This window comes from Dermacentor variabilis, chromosome 11 (genome assembly GCF_050947875.1).
Source record: "Dermacentor variabilis isolate Ectoservices chromosome 11, ASM5094787v1, whole genome shotgun sequence".
Classification (NCBI taxonomy): domain Eukaryota; kingdom Metazoa; phylum Arthropoda; class Arachnida; order Ixodida; family Ixodidae; genus Dermacentor; species Dermacentor variabilis.
The window spans coordinates 55389397-55406113 of record NC_134578.1 but is presented as its reverse complement, the minus strand read 5'-3'; the positions used below and the strand labels follow the sequence as shown (position 1 = coordinate 55406113).

The window sequence follows — 16717 nt, the reverse complement described above, 5'->3', positions numbered from 1 at the left end:
ATCTTTACTATAGACAAGGATCATGCGTTGGCCTTCGTCCTCATGGCGTCGCTGCATCGACGTCTTGCACAGTGCATTCACCTGATTGGGTGCTTGAATGTTGTCATAGCTTGTGAACGGCGTAGTACATAAACATATCAACTGACATTAAAGTTTCTCCTAGTAGCTGCGCTGTGCATATACATAAAAGTGTCACCAGATTGCACGTTGCACGTAGGATGAAATAAAGAAAAACCACTGTAGGGTACCGCATTTATTTTCATAGCATTTTATTACTCGCTCAAGCAAAGCTAAGCTTACCATAGATTTCAGCACGTACTCATGGACGAAGTTTTACTGTCTGGCCTTGCTCTCAACAGCGTTCATCGTGCGCTCTGTACGCGTCGTCTACTGGTCAGTACTTCTCTCACCTTCTTGAACGGTTAACACTAAGCACGTGATCTTAACTTTTAAGGCTTAAAACAAGTTGTTCTTCACATCCTTCGGCAACCCACCAGGATGACGTGACTCAAAAACGGCAATCTTGAGTATGTGCAATATGAACAGCAATCGTAATCGACGGTCAGGGACCTGAGACACTAGTTACATTAATCGCAAGGCCACTGTCGTATTCAAGTGGACTTCCAGACTGCAGCGTATGTGGAAATGAAAAAAGACATGCCGCTTTAGCTGCCCGCGGAGGCCTGTCATTCAAAAAGTTTCCGGCGAGTATATTTTACAAAATCAGGTGCGTCAGCAATGGCAAACAAATATGCCCAACGCGGAAAGGAATCGACTGTGGAATATGTCGCTCCAACTTCCCTTCGTCCGCTAAATAGACCCCGTCGTAAAATCTAGACTTCCACATCAGCTTTAACCATCACCCGTAGAGTATATATATATATATATATATATATATATATATATATATATATATATATATATATATATATATATATATATATATATATACAAACGTACAAATGAAATCAAATTAAACGAAAACTATATGCATATCTTAAGCGGACAAATAATAGGGAAAATTGTTAAGTGCTGATCCAGCGTCTTTAAACAAGAACTGTTCTCCTTTGCTGATGAAGCAACGCCAAGGACTATGAAAGTAAATAGCATTCGCTAGGCGGAAATTATGTAAATGAAAAGTCACGCTACGAACAACTTGACTTACAGCTCAAGGTACCAAGAACATCAATGTCCACAAACCTCAAAATTCTGACGCTTTGCAAAGAAAATCCAAACTGCGCCTCAGACGACATGAATTGCCACAGCCTGCTTCGTTTCAAATTTGCGATTTCTTTTGGACAGTTTATATTATCCGAACATTACACAGGAAACAGTTAGGCTAGCTACGAAGACAGGAATAACCGCTAACAACGTCCACACTTTGCTTCCGAGTGAAAAAAATATGCTTGTTTTTTTCTAGTTATCCAAGCACACGTAGTTAATAATCAATTTACTGCCCGCGATTGCGACAAGCGAACGCGAAATCCCCCCGACTACGTTCCTCCGGCATATTATTTTTTCATGTCACATGTCAACGTACGCCAACTAGTGATTCGAAGAATTAGAGAAACAGAATGTCGCGGAATTTTCGCTGAACTTTCTGTTCCCCGCGACGTCATCGTCCTGGAAGTTTGACATCTGAAATGTCATTGCCAATCCCGCGCAGAAAGTCGCCGGAGCGTTTATGATTTAATCACGAAAGGGACGGGCTGCCCTGCTCGGTCGTCCCGAAGAACATTTCTTACTGTCTGCCCAAATGGACGTCGCACAAAGTTTCAGTAGAGACCTGTACGCGACAAAAAATACAATAGCGTTATTGACCGAGGACACCGCTGACTTGACGACAGTGATTAGCACAATAAATAAGTAAACACACACTGTCTTGCATTGTCCATAACCTAATATATCCAGCCCTCAATCAAATCTTTCCTTATGTGGCATTGCTGGAAGATTGAAGGCAACTAGCATGTTCCTCAGTAATGTATTCTTTATCCTAGCACACTGTCCTGTCGGCTATTTAACGGTGCCATGGCGTCTGGCTGCTCCGCCATATCAGGGTTTCTGTTTTTCTACAGGTGCCGATGTGTCGGACCGGTCGTCAAAACTTCTATGCTCGCTTTCTCGGTGATGTTGACAATAATAAACGTCTTTTGGCCTAAATCTGGAAGTAAGCGATACTGAACCTCAATGTGTAATTTAGACTTCTGCCTGATCCCGCTCTATTCAAGCGTCACATCATCGCGTAGCCCAGTTGAATTAATTAACCAGTGCGCACGGTCTGACATTCCTTTTGATGAAATTTAAGTTTCCACGTATGCCAACAGTTAAACCAATTCTTACATACAGTCCATACACCCTGCGTACGATCATGGCGCAACTGGTATGAATTCTGCATGCATTGGAAGTCATTTTGAAAAAAAAATATAACATACTAAGGTAATCGCTTAGATATATATCGAAGAGCGTAACGAAGTTGTTTATTACGATCGTTTCCTGCTATCGTCATATGTGATCACGCCCAAGTATCGAAAGTGCGACGGAAACAAGACTACCTAACGCACGTAAGTCGTGAGGACCTTTTGAAGCCATGGTGCAGCTTTGGCTGTCGTAATCTTCCGAATCACATCTCGCGTTGAAAGAGAGAGACATGAATAATGAAGGACAAGACGTGAAAGAAGAAAAAAAGAAAACCAAGTCAAAAAAGAAAGAAAGAAGGAACATGTGCTCCTTTGCCTCCCTCTAAGAAAATACATTTAAGCCACAGTGATTAACTTGTCAAAAAATGCTATTCACATTTCATTGCATAGTTACTCGACTACGCGTTCACTTGCTTCTGGAATCATATGTCCTGCAGTGTTCATCATGCTAGCCACCTCTCATTGATAAGAAATGCAAGTAAATGTGAAACTCATACATTGAGCATTAAAGCATAACATAACCAAATAGTGTTGCAAAAAGGAAGACGAAATTACTGTGAAAAAAAATGGCGGCATTCGCGAGCGATCTCCCGGAAACACTCCTTCAATGAAGCACAGCCACTAAGCTCTCGTCTCCTGGAATCCGGTACTGACAACCGTATAAACGTAGGCGCGGATGTCTGGATGACTTTTGTGCTGGTAATCCATAGTGTAGTAAAACATGGTGCGAAGTATTCGCAGACAGTGAAAAAGTACGTGCACATATCACGTCAGAGGTATGTGGGATGTTTCTCCAGCAAAGAATGTTAGCTTGTCCGCCTACTATTACTGTTTACTTACTACCTGGTTACTTGAGCCGTGGGAGGTAATATAGCAACGCTATAGTAGCGACACCTTGGGACACGTTGTACAACCAAAACATTTGAGAAATATTTTTTCTTACGTGGTTGTTTTCATAGAAGGGGGAAAAATAAAAAAAAAGAATGGACGGTGTTTGAACGGTCACGTCACCGTCGGCACTCCACACAAACTGCTAAGTACAAAACGGTTAGTCTGCGTCGCAAGATGGCGACACCGACGCGGCCACTCACGACAACGTCGCGCCAGTAACTCGGTGCTCGGCAAGCGTATACTACCTTTTCGGACGCGCTTAAACTCCATAATATCTGCGACCACGGAGTTGGCGCTGCGTTTTACAACGTCGTTGCCTAATCCGCGCATGCGCGTGCGAGTGGGTGCAAGTCTGGTGCCATGCGTGCCATACCGGTGCCTCCAGTTACGCTGCGAGTTTCCAGACCTCTTGTAGCGCAGCTTGCCGTCCTGCAGGCTGCGCTGGTAGCGCTTCATCTTCACCCAGGTGCGGCCGGCGCGGTCGAAGGTGCACCACACCGTCACCAGGACGCTCAGCAGGACGCACCAGTTGCACACGATGATGCCTGTCAACAGAAACGGCGGAATGACGGGGCTGATTGCTCATTCGTTGCAAGCATACGGAGCAACAGCCGACGGAAGACTGACAGAAGAGAAACGCAACAAACGCTGACTTCCAGGGATTTTTTTTTTGTGCGTGTGTGAGTTGGAAGACGACGCTTACGACGCATCTGTTCTGCCAGTCTTTCATCCGCTGGTACGTTTCTTTTTTTTCTTTTTTACAATGGAAGAACACCGCCGATAGTAGTCTAGCTGGGCACGTAGTATAACTCATTTCGAAACGTCTGCGCGTGGGGAGACTGCGCGACTATGTGAGCATGTCCTCCGACGAAGACTATATCCTCGAAAAGGAGTTCAGGGGCCAGCTGCTAGATTCGGTATATCATCGTGATCAGCTTATTTTATTCCGCTGACGACGAAGTGCTCCAACAGTCATCTCCAATCATACACCTGCGTTGCGTCCGCTGACTCAGTGCCATGCCTGCAAATTTCGAAATCTCATCACACCGCATATTCCTGCGTCGGCCTCGATTGCGCCTCCCTTCCCGTTGGCAACGATCCTAGCTGACCACCGGTTTACCTGTTGTGGGCATTACATCACCTGTCGAACTCTTTCTTTCTTGCTCGTAATCTCTAATAGAACATCGTTGAACCCCGTTTCCCATCTGAACTATATCACTGTCTTGCTGTCTATTCACGTTACGCCTATCATTTTTGTTCCGTCGCCCATCGCGCAATCCCCAGCATAGCTTGTTATCAAGCTTGTATGTTACCTTTGAACTTTCGGCTACATAATTTGTATTACTAATGATCGAATACACTAAGTGATTTCAAATGTACAGGCAAGCGGGCAGTGGTTGCTTGTAGCTTGTACCCGCTGCTCCTTCTTCCCCACTTCCCCCGCCCGGTGGAACCTCCGTCAGTTTCTTGCCTGCGACGATGTGGGGTCGGGGTTGTGCACAGTCTCGTGCAGCATGAGTCGCAACACGGTACCCGTGGTTGAAGGGGCTCCAACAGTGCACACCGGCGCCGATATAGGAAAACACTGAGAAGTGAACACCGTTCCGATTACTGGTATTTACGAAACCAATTTTTCGCATGTTGGCGCCGCCGTGTAATCTTGGGATGCCTTCAACCTCGGGCGCCGTGTTTCAGCTAATAGTGCACGCGACTGTTGATACCCCCGGCCCTACATCGCCGCAGGCCAAAAGCTGATCTGTAAAGTATCACATCGTGCATGGTATCCCAATTGGCCCATCCATAACTTTAGGTGTAGAGTCTCGAGGATCGGCACAGGTAGCAAGCCAGGCTAACAAGCTCGCCTAATATGACGAATGCTCTGCTTCGATCTGTGTGTGATGCCATGTGGCAGTGGAACTTTATTCTCACAGCAGCAGTGAACGGTACGTACCTAGAATTGCGTCCTTGGCGACACCCATCGGACAGCTGTCATAGTGCTTGCTCACCCATATGACTCCCACCACAAGCCAGGACACCTCCACCAAGAGTATTCCTGCGATTTGCGAATACTTTTTGTTGAAAGCAAGATGCATAGATTGGACAATACATGAAGACAATACGTTTGCTTTTCTCATAGCGCTAATTTTGAAGCAGAAATCTTAGTTTGGTTCCTCTGTTCAGCGACACGTTTGCTTGAAGATAGGCACAAGAGTCTAAATATGAGACGGCCACACACATTCCGCGTCGTCGAAGAGGACCGCTCATAAGGTGAAGCATTAAACGTCACGCAGTCCCGAAATTCAATTAGGCAGAAGTTGAACTCTTATCCTATAGTAGTCAAATCTTCTTCCACTTACAGCCACACCTCTTCATTTGAAGAGTTCCACTGGTTCATCACGTAAAATAAATTGTGTGCTTATTACCATAGTTGCTCTTCAACCAGCTAACCATTAATATTTCCGGCCTCCTTGTGGCAGCCGCGAATCTCAAGACACGCCGTAGCGCTTTTCTGGCTTTGTCTGCGACTCCGACTCACGAGCGACCGCTGTCAGGAACTTCTGGCTCTGTAAAAGGTCTGCCGCCTAATTTCGTTATAGTAGTCCCAAGGGCAAGCCCCTGATCTTCACACGATGCGCAGACAGAACAGGTGCTTTACGCTTTCTTCTGTGTCAAAATCCGCACTTGTGAAAATTAAGAATGAATAGGTCTTTTGTAAAAGCAAACGCCCATTCGCAAGCACAATAGTAATATTCCGTCAGGTCGAGTAAGCTGTGATAAAAATTGTTTTATGAATGGGCCGAAACTTGGACGCGTGCAGAATACGTGTTTGTTCGCGGTGTCTGGCGAATGCGTGTTATTTTACATTACGCAACTGGAAGGGGTTGTATATTTTGAAGCATTGTGAGTCTAAACAATACGGAATGCCCATCCACATGGAGCAAAATAAAGCTGAATGTGTGCAGGCTTGGTAACATAGGCTATCTTAAAAGACTGCTGGTTCTCCTGTAATCGAGAGTAGATGTAAGGCCTAAAATGGCAACCGGCAAAGCAGATTGGTTGGAGATGATGCTAACCACAACCTTAAAATGGGTGTAGTGCAGGTTCGCAACGGCACAGCCCACCACACCACACTGCACTATGCCACACTGTTTACTGGTCCATATGGACGCTTTCCAGCTAGAAGAAAACCGGCTGAAGGTGGCGTGACTGGCAGCGAAAGACGCCAGAGACATACCGCACTGCCCAGCTTTTTCTGAACCCTTAGCTTCCCCCAGCTCTGCTGGTCACTGGTGTTTGCGATAGCAGAGCCACGCGTAATTGTTTTGCACCTTGTTTGAGCAGTAACCATAGCGCATGTAAAGGGGCCCTGTACAAAGGGTTGGGAGCCCGGGGCAGCATTTCAGAGCCATGTCTCGCAAGGTTATTCATCACTTCGGTGAAGACTGTCTGTGAAAACGCTGGAGGTAGGAATCGCGGCAGCAGCCGCGAACCAAGTGACCTCCGTGCATATGTCGCTTCAACGCGTACGAAACGTCGGAAGCACAGCGAACATGAACCTACCGGCACTACGCTCACTCTGCAAACATATCTCAGATCGCTTTGAAGATGAGGCCCGCGCGGGCGCGAACTTTAGCCACGTCGCAGACAGCTTTCAAGACACACGAGCGCCGGCAACGCGTCCTTTCGGCGTCCAATGAAGGCGTCTACTACGGTGTCCGCTATTCGCGTGGCCAACGACGTGGTAGACGCCGCGCTTGTCTTCACTCTGTCCGGAGTGGAGGGCGAGGAAGACATCAATAAAACCCCTTAAACTTCGTAAAGTAGTGACACTCTCCTCCTCCGTCTTCACTTCTCCTCGTTTCTCCTCTCTTTCACGCTCCCTCCTCGACCGTGGCGCCGCCTACACTGCTTGAGCGTAGCAACGGCGCCAACATGCGCTCCTCGCCACTCCGTAGACGCTTCTCGAGCAAAAATGGCGCTGATGCTCGGCGCGAGGGCCCACGTGACGCTATTAGGCCAATAGCGACGCGGCGTCGGCCTCGACTACAGCGCGCGAAGAGGAGGCGGCATTCTTCAAAGCGTGGCGGTACTCTACGAAGTTTAAGGGGCTTTAGACATCAAAGCACCCTAGCAGCCGCCGGAGAAGAACGCCTCTCCTCCCTCGCCTGCCCTCCCTGCCTCGCGCGCGGCAGGAGAGGACGCGCATCCGGGCCGCATTCCTCGTTCGGGCATGGGAGATTGAGCCGCGTTCACCGACTCACCCTCACACGTTTTCACTCATACGGAACCTCAGTGCGACGGCAAAAATGCGCCTGGAGTGTCCATATAGTTGCTGTCGCAAAAATAGATCCAAATGCACCGCGCATTATGCAATTTATGTGAAGCGGATCTCTAGTGTAGTGGTTAGTTAAAGGTATTACAGTTGATGGCGATGCTTACAACTCTGTTTGCTCTCATGCTATGCAAGGTGTTAACCTCATGGAATGTTTATGTTCATCCACTACAAATTTTACAACTTCATTGTCGCGCAATATTCTGTTTCCGCATTACAACGCTCCCAAGTTATGCAAGAATACGAAGGACAACTCTGCAGGATGCACAGTGTGAGATGTCCACGCAACGACATCACAAGGAGGAAGGCGATGTGTGAATTTTGACGAGGGAAGAATAGTGAAGGCAGGTGTATGCACAGAAAAGTACGACACGCATCGAGAAGCACTCAGCAATTATGAACCTCTTGCATCAAAGTGAGACATACCCATTTCGAAGGATTGGCCAGTGACCAACACACCCTCGGTGGCATATGCTGAATGGCTAAATCAAAGAATCCGTTAAATATACTTCACTGTGCCATTAACAGGTAGGTGTAGAAGTCATTCTTTTTTCTCAGTTACAAGTCAGGGAGATATGTTGCCTGCGTATCCAACAAGCAGAACGAAGAGATCGCAGCTGCATCGGCAGTTGCTAGGGACATTGAGCTAGCCGAACCGGTTGTCATAGCAATGGCTATAGAAACCTGCCGATGGGAAGTGCCGCTCATCGTCGTCACATACTCGTAGGCCGCCTGTCGCCATTTTCGGGCAGGAAGAACATCATCAAGGACAAATACACCCCTGAAACGCACATTGTCTCGACCACGGGACGCGAACGCTTGGTGGTAATCTAAGAGGCTCAGGCTGCCGCCCGAGAACATTTACGCTGAGCAATGCCACCAGGACACTGTCTACCGTCAGACTAAGACCAAATGATTCAGAGAAAACACTACAACATTCTAGAACCTTACAAGATGAACCGGGGGGAATGTCCGCCGCCACACATCAAGCTTATTAGAGAAGAAGCCGTCATACTACGCCGACTTCAGATGGACAATTACCTTCACGTCACTCTACTGCACGCGGTGTACCCCTCAACGTTTACAAGAGACTGCCAATTCTGCAATGCAACAAACACCCTATACCACATCGTCTGGGAATGCAAAAACAACGCGTGCAGACAACGCCTATCCAAGCATCAACAGAAGACCAGTCGGGGGCACAGCTAACAAGCCGAAAACCTTAGGACCGAGTCAAATATAGCACAGTGTAACCATATTGGTCAAACACTTTCTTCAAGCTTCCTCGTAGCACGTTCCAAAGGAATATCGTTTCGTTACGAGTGATTGCTTCAGGTACATTGCAAGGACGGCAGCTCACAGAAGGCATAAAAATTCATTTTTTGTGCACGCATTGTTTCACATGTCACGTTCCTGTGTGTAATTTGCAAATAAATAAATAAATAAATAAATAAATAAATAAATAAATAAATAAATAAATAAATAAATAAATAAATAAATGGGCAATTTCATACTAAGGTCGAAGCACTGTAAGCGTTAGCAAGGTTTCCCGTCGCACCGGACACCCTCGCAGGGGTTTCTGACATTACGCGAGAGAAATGTCCGTGCAGCGCAGCACGAGAGGAAACATCTCATGCACAGAATAAACAGTGCCCTGGTACCTGCCATGCGTCTCACAACGCTGGCACGATGGAGAGCGCCGCCAGTGGCATTGAAGGAATCGCACCTATAGGTGGTGGACGAGATGAGAACGAAAAGAAACCTGCCGGCGTTTTTAATTGTCACTGTCTGTTCCGCTCACACCACTTCACGTAAGCACGTGGTTTAGACAGCAGGAACTATTGCGTTCTAAAGAAATGATGGTGCGCCCACTCGTCTTCGCCTTAATTGCAGCCAGCCAGACAGACTGAAAAGCTTTATTCGTGACAAGTGAGTTTGGACTCCTCTCGGTCCCCGGACCACCGCACGGTCAGACACTACGTCGAGACGGCCATGTTCCTTTCGTTCATGACGTCGGTAGCCCGAGCCACCGCAGCAAGCTGTGATGTCGGCTCCGTAGACGAGAGCAGGACCCCCCGGTCCTCCCAGCTTGAGATGGCGGGCTGTCCCTGCGGGGGAGGATCAGCAGGACAGCCAAACACACTGCGCGTCTTTCGCATCTCTGAAGACCTTCAAACCCTCCAAGCAGGAGCCACGCATCGACTGTGAGAGAAAGGCGTCCAGAACGTCGACGGCGATAGCAAATGAAAATTGGCCGTTGCGCCCTAGGGGCGGAGCGTTGATGGCAATAGAGCAGGGCAGCGATTCGGCGCTGCGCTTGAGTTTCTCGGACAGTGTTGCAACTGCACCCGGGTGCGACGCGTTGACGAGGACGCAGCGCGCCAGGCAACTTTTGCTGGCTATAGCAGGAACAGCACCCGGGTGATTGCCGCGCGACTGGCCGTTCTAGGCGCCACTTGGCGTGTATTCGCGGGCTTCTCTCACGCTCGAAAGAAAAAAACACTTTTATGTAGCACGTATTGAGCAACAGAAACCTGTACCGGGAGTTTTTCATGTTGCTCTACAATTTTCTCGTTGACAGCTTTCATTTAATCATGATATTTGAGAAGTTGATTAATTATTGAAGAATATTTACCTATGTAATTAGGCGGAATGAAAGAAAATATACAATTTGTGTATCTCCAAGCAACGACAAACAGTATTACCTTAGTTCGGCCCAGTTACGCGGCATTTGCACATTTTCGAAGTTTGACTCAAGTAAAGCAAAACACTCTGTACATGCGTATACACTCACCGAGGCGCACGTAGAGCAGGTACTGCATGGAGGACCGCGGCGCGGCGTCCAGGATGCTTCCGCGCATGGAAACCCAGGAGATGCAGGCCTCGACCACGACGCAGCCGCTGAGTATGACGCAGTAGCCCAGCATGTGTTCCTGCAGGTCCGAGACGCACGCCAGCGCGCCAAAGTCCAGGACCGACAGCAGCACCGCCAGCACTATCAGCCTGCACGGGACGAAAAAGAGCGCGCGCATTTTTAAAATAAAAAAAACACCGTTATATATGTTTGGCTTTGAGGGATTGTACAAACAAAAGGAATCGAGCCCCCTCGGTTCCCCTCAGTACTTTTTCTTATCAGTTGCATAGCGGGGGCCCTCGAATTTGGCAGCCTTGGTGTCATGAGATGTATATATACCATGCCAGCGTTTATTGGTCAGTTGCTGATCATCACGTACTATGAGCAACGGCCTCGTTTGAAATACACATCCACCGCCATATGGTCTTGAAGGGGCGCTGGATAACACTCCCTGGACTAGACACAGTATACACATACACACCTGTCCAAGAAAGTGTAAAGGAAGAGAGCTGCTGCGTTTTCGCAGCGGTAGAGAATCGCTTGCGGAACGCGGGAGATAAATGTTCGGCGTCCACTTGCGGCGAGTAGCCTATCCGTCGACTTTCATTTCCATTTTCGTTGTTTTACTGCGATAGGATCCTTACTGACTCGTACGAAGCGGTGACCGAATTAACGGTGCCTACGACAGATGATGCTGTGGCCAATGAGACCAGAAAAAAAAGCTAAAGAGAATACAGGACAATGGGACAAATGTTGAAATGTTGTGCACACCATGGCACACCGGCACGGATGGGGGAGACGCAGCCGCTCACGCAGTTGCGGCGCAAGCAGGTGGGCTTGATTTGCATTTCCTCGCCAAACCCCGCGGACCAAAATCCATACCTAAAGATTAATTAATATTTGGGGTTTTACGTGCCAAAACCACTTTCTGATTATGAGGCACGCCGTAGTGGAGGACTCCGGAAATTTTGACCACCTGGGTTTCTTTGACGTGCACCTAAACCTAAGCACACGGGTGTTTTCGCATTTCGCCCCCATCGAAATGCGGCCGCCGTGGCCGGGATTCGATCCCGCGACCTCGTGCTCAGCAGCCCAACTATACCTAAAGATATTGGCCGAAGGCTCTCCTAGCAGAGCACTGATGCATTACATTCGCACTAAAATAAACGCACACAGTATAACGGAGACTATTAGAAGCTGCACCAGTATATGTGTTTGACGACAAGGGCGGGCTTACTCGCACGGAAGAGGTTTTCTTGAGTAAGGTCATGGCCGACGCTGCATACACACCACACATACTGGAGAAATGGCACCAACCCAGACAAGCTACGATTGCGAACACTTATACCCGATGCACACATTGCCACGAGTCATGCAGAGCAGACTTGCAGCACCTCATTTGGAGCTGTGGAGCTTTTTCACAAGGGAGATCCAACGTTCAACACTCACTACACGGAGACATTAGAACACTAGGAATTGGAATACACACTAACCCTGAAACACAGAAAGCCATTGCGACATATGGCAGACAAAATGGCTTGTTTCGAATAGTGTAGAAGGGGTCGACCAGCCCATGCGAGAGCGGCGGAACTGAACATGCACCTGAGTCTACATAAAGCGGAAGATCGAAGACTAAGATTGAGATGTGCTTCAGCCAACAATCCGGGAACCTACATTCCTTTCCCTCCTAATCCCCAACAGCGGCCTAGAGCCGTCCCCTTCCTTAAAATAAAGGCTTTATTCATTCATTCATTGCGATAGCGGTTATGTGGAAACTCCAAGCGAATTTCTTACCGCCGTCGTCGGCGTGGCCATGAGCTTCTGTATATATTTAGGCATATGTATGCTATATGCCACGCTTTGCTTTGTGACATGCGGTATATGCGGCTTATATTGCCACACCATTCAATCACTAAAGTTGCTCATACCAGGTCTTACATTCCTGACAAAATTATTCCTCAGAATTCTGAGAATGCCAGACAACAAAGAAATGTCGTGAAACGAAACAACGACAGCACGTCTTTATCTTTTATCTCAAATCTTCTCAGACTTAAATATTAAAAAGTGCGAAGCAATAGCACAGCCCAAACCTGAAAATTATGTCATTGTATATCCGCGGCTGTGCTCTACCTCCAGGATCGGCCAAGGAAAAAGGTTTGAAGCATACCTGATACGAAAGAGTGACACAGAATGGACACGGAAGAAACGGAACCGGAAGCGATCGACCGATCGACGGAAGGCCTCGCTGAACCCATCGCCTTTCCATCGCGCCGGGGAGACATCGTGGTTCACGCGCGCCATTCGCACATTAGTGCCAAACTCTTTCTTTCTTTCTTTCTTTCTTTCTTTCTTTCTTTCTTTCTTTCTTTCTTTCTTTCTTTCTTTCTTTCTTTCTTTCTTTCTTTCTTTCTTTCTTTCGTTCTTTCTTTCTTTAGAGATGCGAACTTTGTCAAGCTACCTAATAAGCAGCGCTTTTTCCTCATTTGTTTCACGATACCGCGAGCCATTTCCGGCTTCATGCAAGATCGGGAATAATACAAATATACGACAGATTAATGATCATACAGACAAGCAACAGAAAAGGTGCACTACTTCGAGATATGAAAATCACTCATACCTATATTCAATCAGTCGACCAATGAATGAATAACGCTTTTTCAAGCATACTTTATATAATTCTCCTTTTTTTTTACTTCCCAAGGCCAACAAGAACTCGTATAAGCCAGAAAATCACAAGGAGACCTCAATACACAGCTCTTCGTCGACTCAACCTATTGCTGCGCAGCGTCGCCTCTCACGGAGGCTAGATCTCTCGTGCTCGAATTTCACAAAGTGAACTGTCAAATAAAGCCTTCAACGCCATCTCAAACAGCGCTAAAGACGGTCCGCCGACAAAAGAACGAGAGCTAGCGAGCCACAGACCCAGGCTTGAACCCTGACTAGAGAGAGAAACCGGAGTTTAATGGCGGTATCTTCTGCTGCCCAGAGTCACCGTTATAAAATTCGATGACTAACGTGCTACCACCCACGCCAAGGAGAGTTGAACATATTATATGCCCTGAACAGCTCTTCCTTAAAAACAATTGGCAGGGTTTTTTTCATCCTTTAGTCGGCACCTGTCCCCTGTCACATTGCGCCCACTACCTTCTTTGCCCGCAGCCTCGCTTCTTCTTTTTTTTTTTACCGCACCACGTCACCTCAGGGCGTGCTATCGGTCGCGTCAAGCTCGTAACGAGCTCAGGCGCGCTTATTATATATGGGAGCCATCTGCGGCGCTGACAGCGGGCTCAACGAACGGCCATCTTAAAGCAAACGCAAAGAGAGAAGGAGACAGATAGAAAGACACGCGGGGAAAAAAAGAAACTGCACGAAAGTGATCGCAAAGAAAGGACAAGCTAACAAAAGCCTACGGTGCTTCGATCGGTGCGGAAATGGGCGAAGGAGAGAGGAGACACGTGCCAAGATGGCGATTCGCCGAGAACGAGGAGCTCGAATGGGCAGCAAATATAAAGAATGAACGAAGTCCAGCAGGGATACGAGAGCAGGGAAGCCAGAAAGATAGTGCGCAAAGGATCTCCGCCGGCGAGAAATCGAAGCCATATCGTGGATGTGGAAGCAAAAAAAGAAAAAAAAACGCGGTAGATGCTTTCCAACCGGTCACACACAAAATCTGCTCGTACGCAGCATTGTATTACGGCCCAGTGTAAGGCTAGAGAGAGTGGTGATGCTTTAATGGACACCTGCAATCACAGTGGAGGTGCGAAACGGCCCTGAGTGGCTGTCCATGTCTGAGAGCCTAGCAGTCAGAAGCAAGCAAGCGAACGAGCGAATGAACGGTTGCTTTCGTGGAGGGGTGTGCAAGCGCGCATGAGTGTGCGACGAGCCCGCAGCGTTTAGCGGAATCAGTGGCGCTGAGGAAATTCTGGCACTGCAACAAATGCTTGGCGAACACATACGGGAGGTCATGAGTTCGGTTCCCGCCATTGGCAGGTTTGTTTGTTGCTCTGCTTTCATGTCCCTCTACCTTATCATTTGTACATCTCAGTTTTTTTTTCGTCAAATACTTTCCCCTATGCTTCCTTTGCTATATGCTATACATGTCCAGAACAGCCACGCTACCTTCATTAGAAATAGTGGCGAACAGGATACAGAGGCTCCTTATATAACTAGCGCTGAAGTTAGAAGGGTCTTGCAGGACATGTCCCGAGGAAGAAAACAGCAGGAGGAGATGGAATAACAGTCGATTTAACCAAAGATGGAGGAGATGTTATGCTTGAAAAGCTCGCGGCCCTTTATGCGCAATGCCTCGTTACTTCAAGTGTGCAGAGAGCTGCGAGAATGCCAACGTTACATTAATTGATAAGAAGGGAGACGTAATTAATTGAAGCTTCATAGGCGAATTAGCTTACTCTCTGTACTGTACAAAATATTCACCAAGATAATTTCCATTAGAATCAGGGCAACACTTGAATCGCAAGGTCGATCCAAATAGGTCGCTATTTGGGCGGAAAGCGCTTCAGAACAAACTGTCACCGAAATTAGCGAGGGTGATTAAGGACGCAGCGATTGAAGCGCGACTATGTGAGGAGGAAATAAACATTGGGAAAGAAAAGGAGTTTTTCAATTAAAACGAGGCATATATTCACCCAAGTAAAGAAAGAATTCCTATTCAATTTTATATGCGCAAGACGCAAAAAGAAAGGACAGCTCCATTTCACTTTATTATTATCAATAAATAATTCTTTTTCAGCGTACACCATACGAGGAGGCGATGACGCCGCTATCAATTGTAATTCAATACAGCTCTTGATGTGTGCAGAAAGGCGCGCTCGTACTTTTCACCTGTCACAATACGCCCTCCACCCCCCCCCCCTCCCCCGCACGCGCTGTGTTACTTTGCTTGTCGAGATTTGCCCGAATTTGGTGGCGCGAGTCGTTTCATCATTTTTTAACCTGTGCAGTAAAAATTAGTGGGTTACGACTACCACATAATTGTTACTTTAGCTTTTTACGTGCAATATGAGCTGGCTGACGGGCTTGGCGTCCGAAGTTGGGACCAGCACTGTACACCCAGTGCTTTCGTCGGTCTCTAATGGAAGTATATTTTGTGCGGAGTGCGATTTAAACAACCGTACGGCTGACCCTTTACTGCATCGCAATTCGCGCTTCATCAGGTCGAATGGTGGGACATGTGAATATACAGCTCTAATGGCGTCCCACCAAAACAAATTTCGCGCCTTTGAAAACAAAATGACGCCAGTTATGTTTTAAACGGATATCGTGTCCCATTATCTGTTCTTCCGCCGGAAGTATTCCCTCGTCATGGGGATGGCGCTATAAGCCCCGTGAACCGCCGATGAAAAGCCATGTTTTGAACGTATGGGCTTGTGTGGAAACTTGGCTAGCACGTTTTTTGCCTTGTGAATTCGATCAACCAAGAGAACAGGCTGCCGTCAGGAATAAATATTCTGCAATGGATCAGATCCATTAGTAATATCTTGATGAGGGCTAGTTGGTTCAAATTTAGAACTGAGGTTGAACAGCGCGAATAAGGCAAAGACACGAGGGAACATATACCACAGACAAGCGCTGGTCTGTGGTATTTATTTTATTTGACGTTTACCTATAGGGTTTACTCACAGGGGAACCTAATCACGAGAAGAACAGTTACAAAATAATGAAAATGGCTTGGAGTGCATACGACAGCCATTACCAAATTCTGACTGGGAGCTTGCGACTATCGTTGCAAAGAAAAGTATACAATCGTTGCATCCTGCCGGTGTTAAGGTATGAGGCCCAAAATTGGAAGGTACAAAATAAGGCTCGAGCGCAAGGACTGCGCAAAGAGCTGTGGGACAAAAAATGTTACGCGTTACGATAAGCGACAGGAAGAGGTCGGTACGGATCTTAGAGCAAATGGGGATAACCGATATTCTTATCGACATTAAAAGGGGGAAAAAACGAAGCTGAGCATGTAGATAACCGCTACACCATTAGGGTTACAGAAAGGGCGCTAAGCGACGGGAAGCGCTGTCTAGGACGGCAGATAATTAGGCGGGGTGATGAACTTATCAAATTTGCAGGTGCAAAATAAAATCAGCTAGCGCAATACAGGGGTAATTAGAGATCGCTTGGAGAGGCGGCCTTCATCCTGCAATGGAGATAAAATTAGGCTGATATATATATATATATATATATATATATATAGCCGAGCGCGAAGTC

At 47.2% G+C, this 16717-nt stretch overlaps 1 protein-coding gene across 3 annotated transcripts in view; it reads right to left on the bottom strand.

The window, feature by feature from the left end:
* inaE (inactivation no afterpotential E) overlaps positions 1-16717 on the bottom strand; it is a 196392-nt gene that overhangs the window by 83110 nt on the left and 96565 nt on the right. For 2 of the 3 annotated variants that reach the window (XM_075675546.1, XM_075675545.1), the window contains exons 2-4: positions 10436-10644; positions 5260-5361; positions 3682-3853 (exon numbers count right to left, since the gene is read on the bottom strand). In XM_075675546.1, the coding sequence (XP_075531661.1) occupies positions 3682-3853; positions 5260-5361; positions 10436-10644 (483 nt within the window). The remainder of the gene's footprint in view (positions 1-3681; positions 3854-5259; positions 5362-10435; positions 10645-16717) is intronic. The other variant, XM_075675547.1, reaches the window with a different exon arrangement.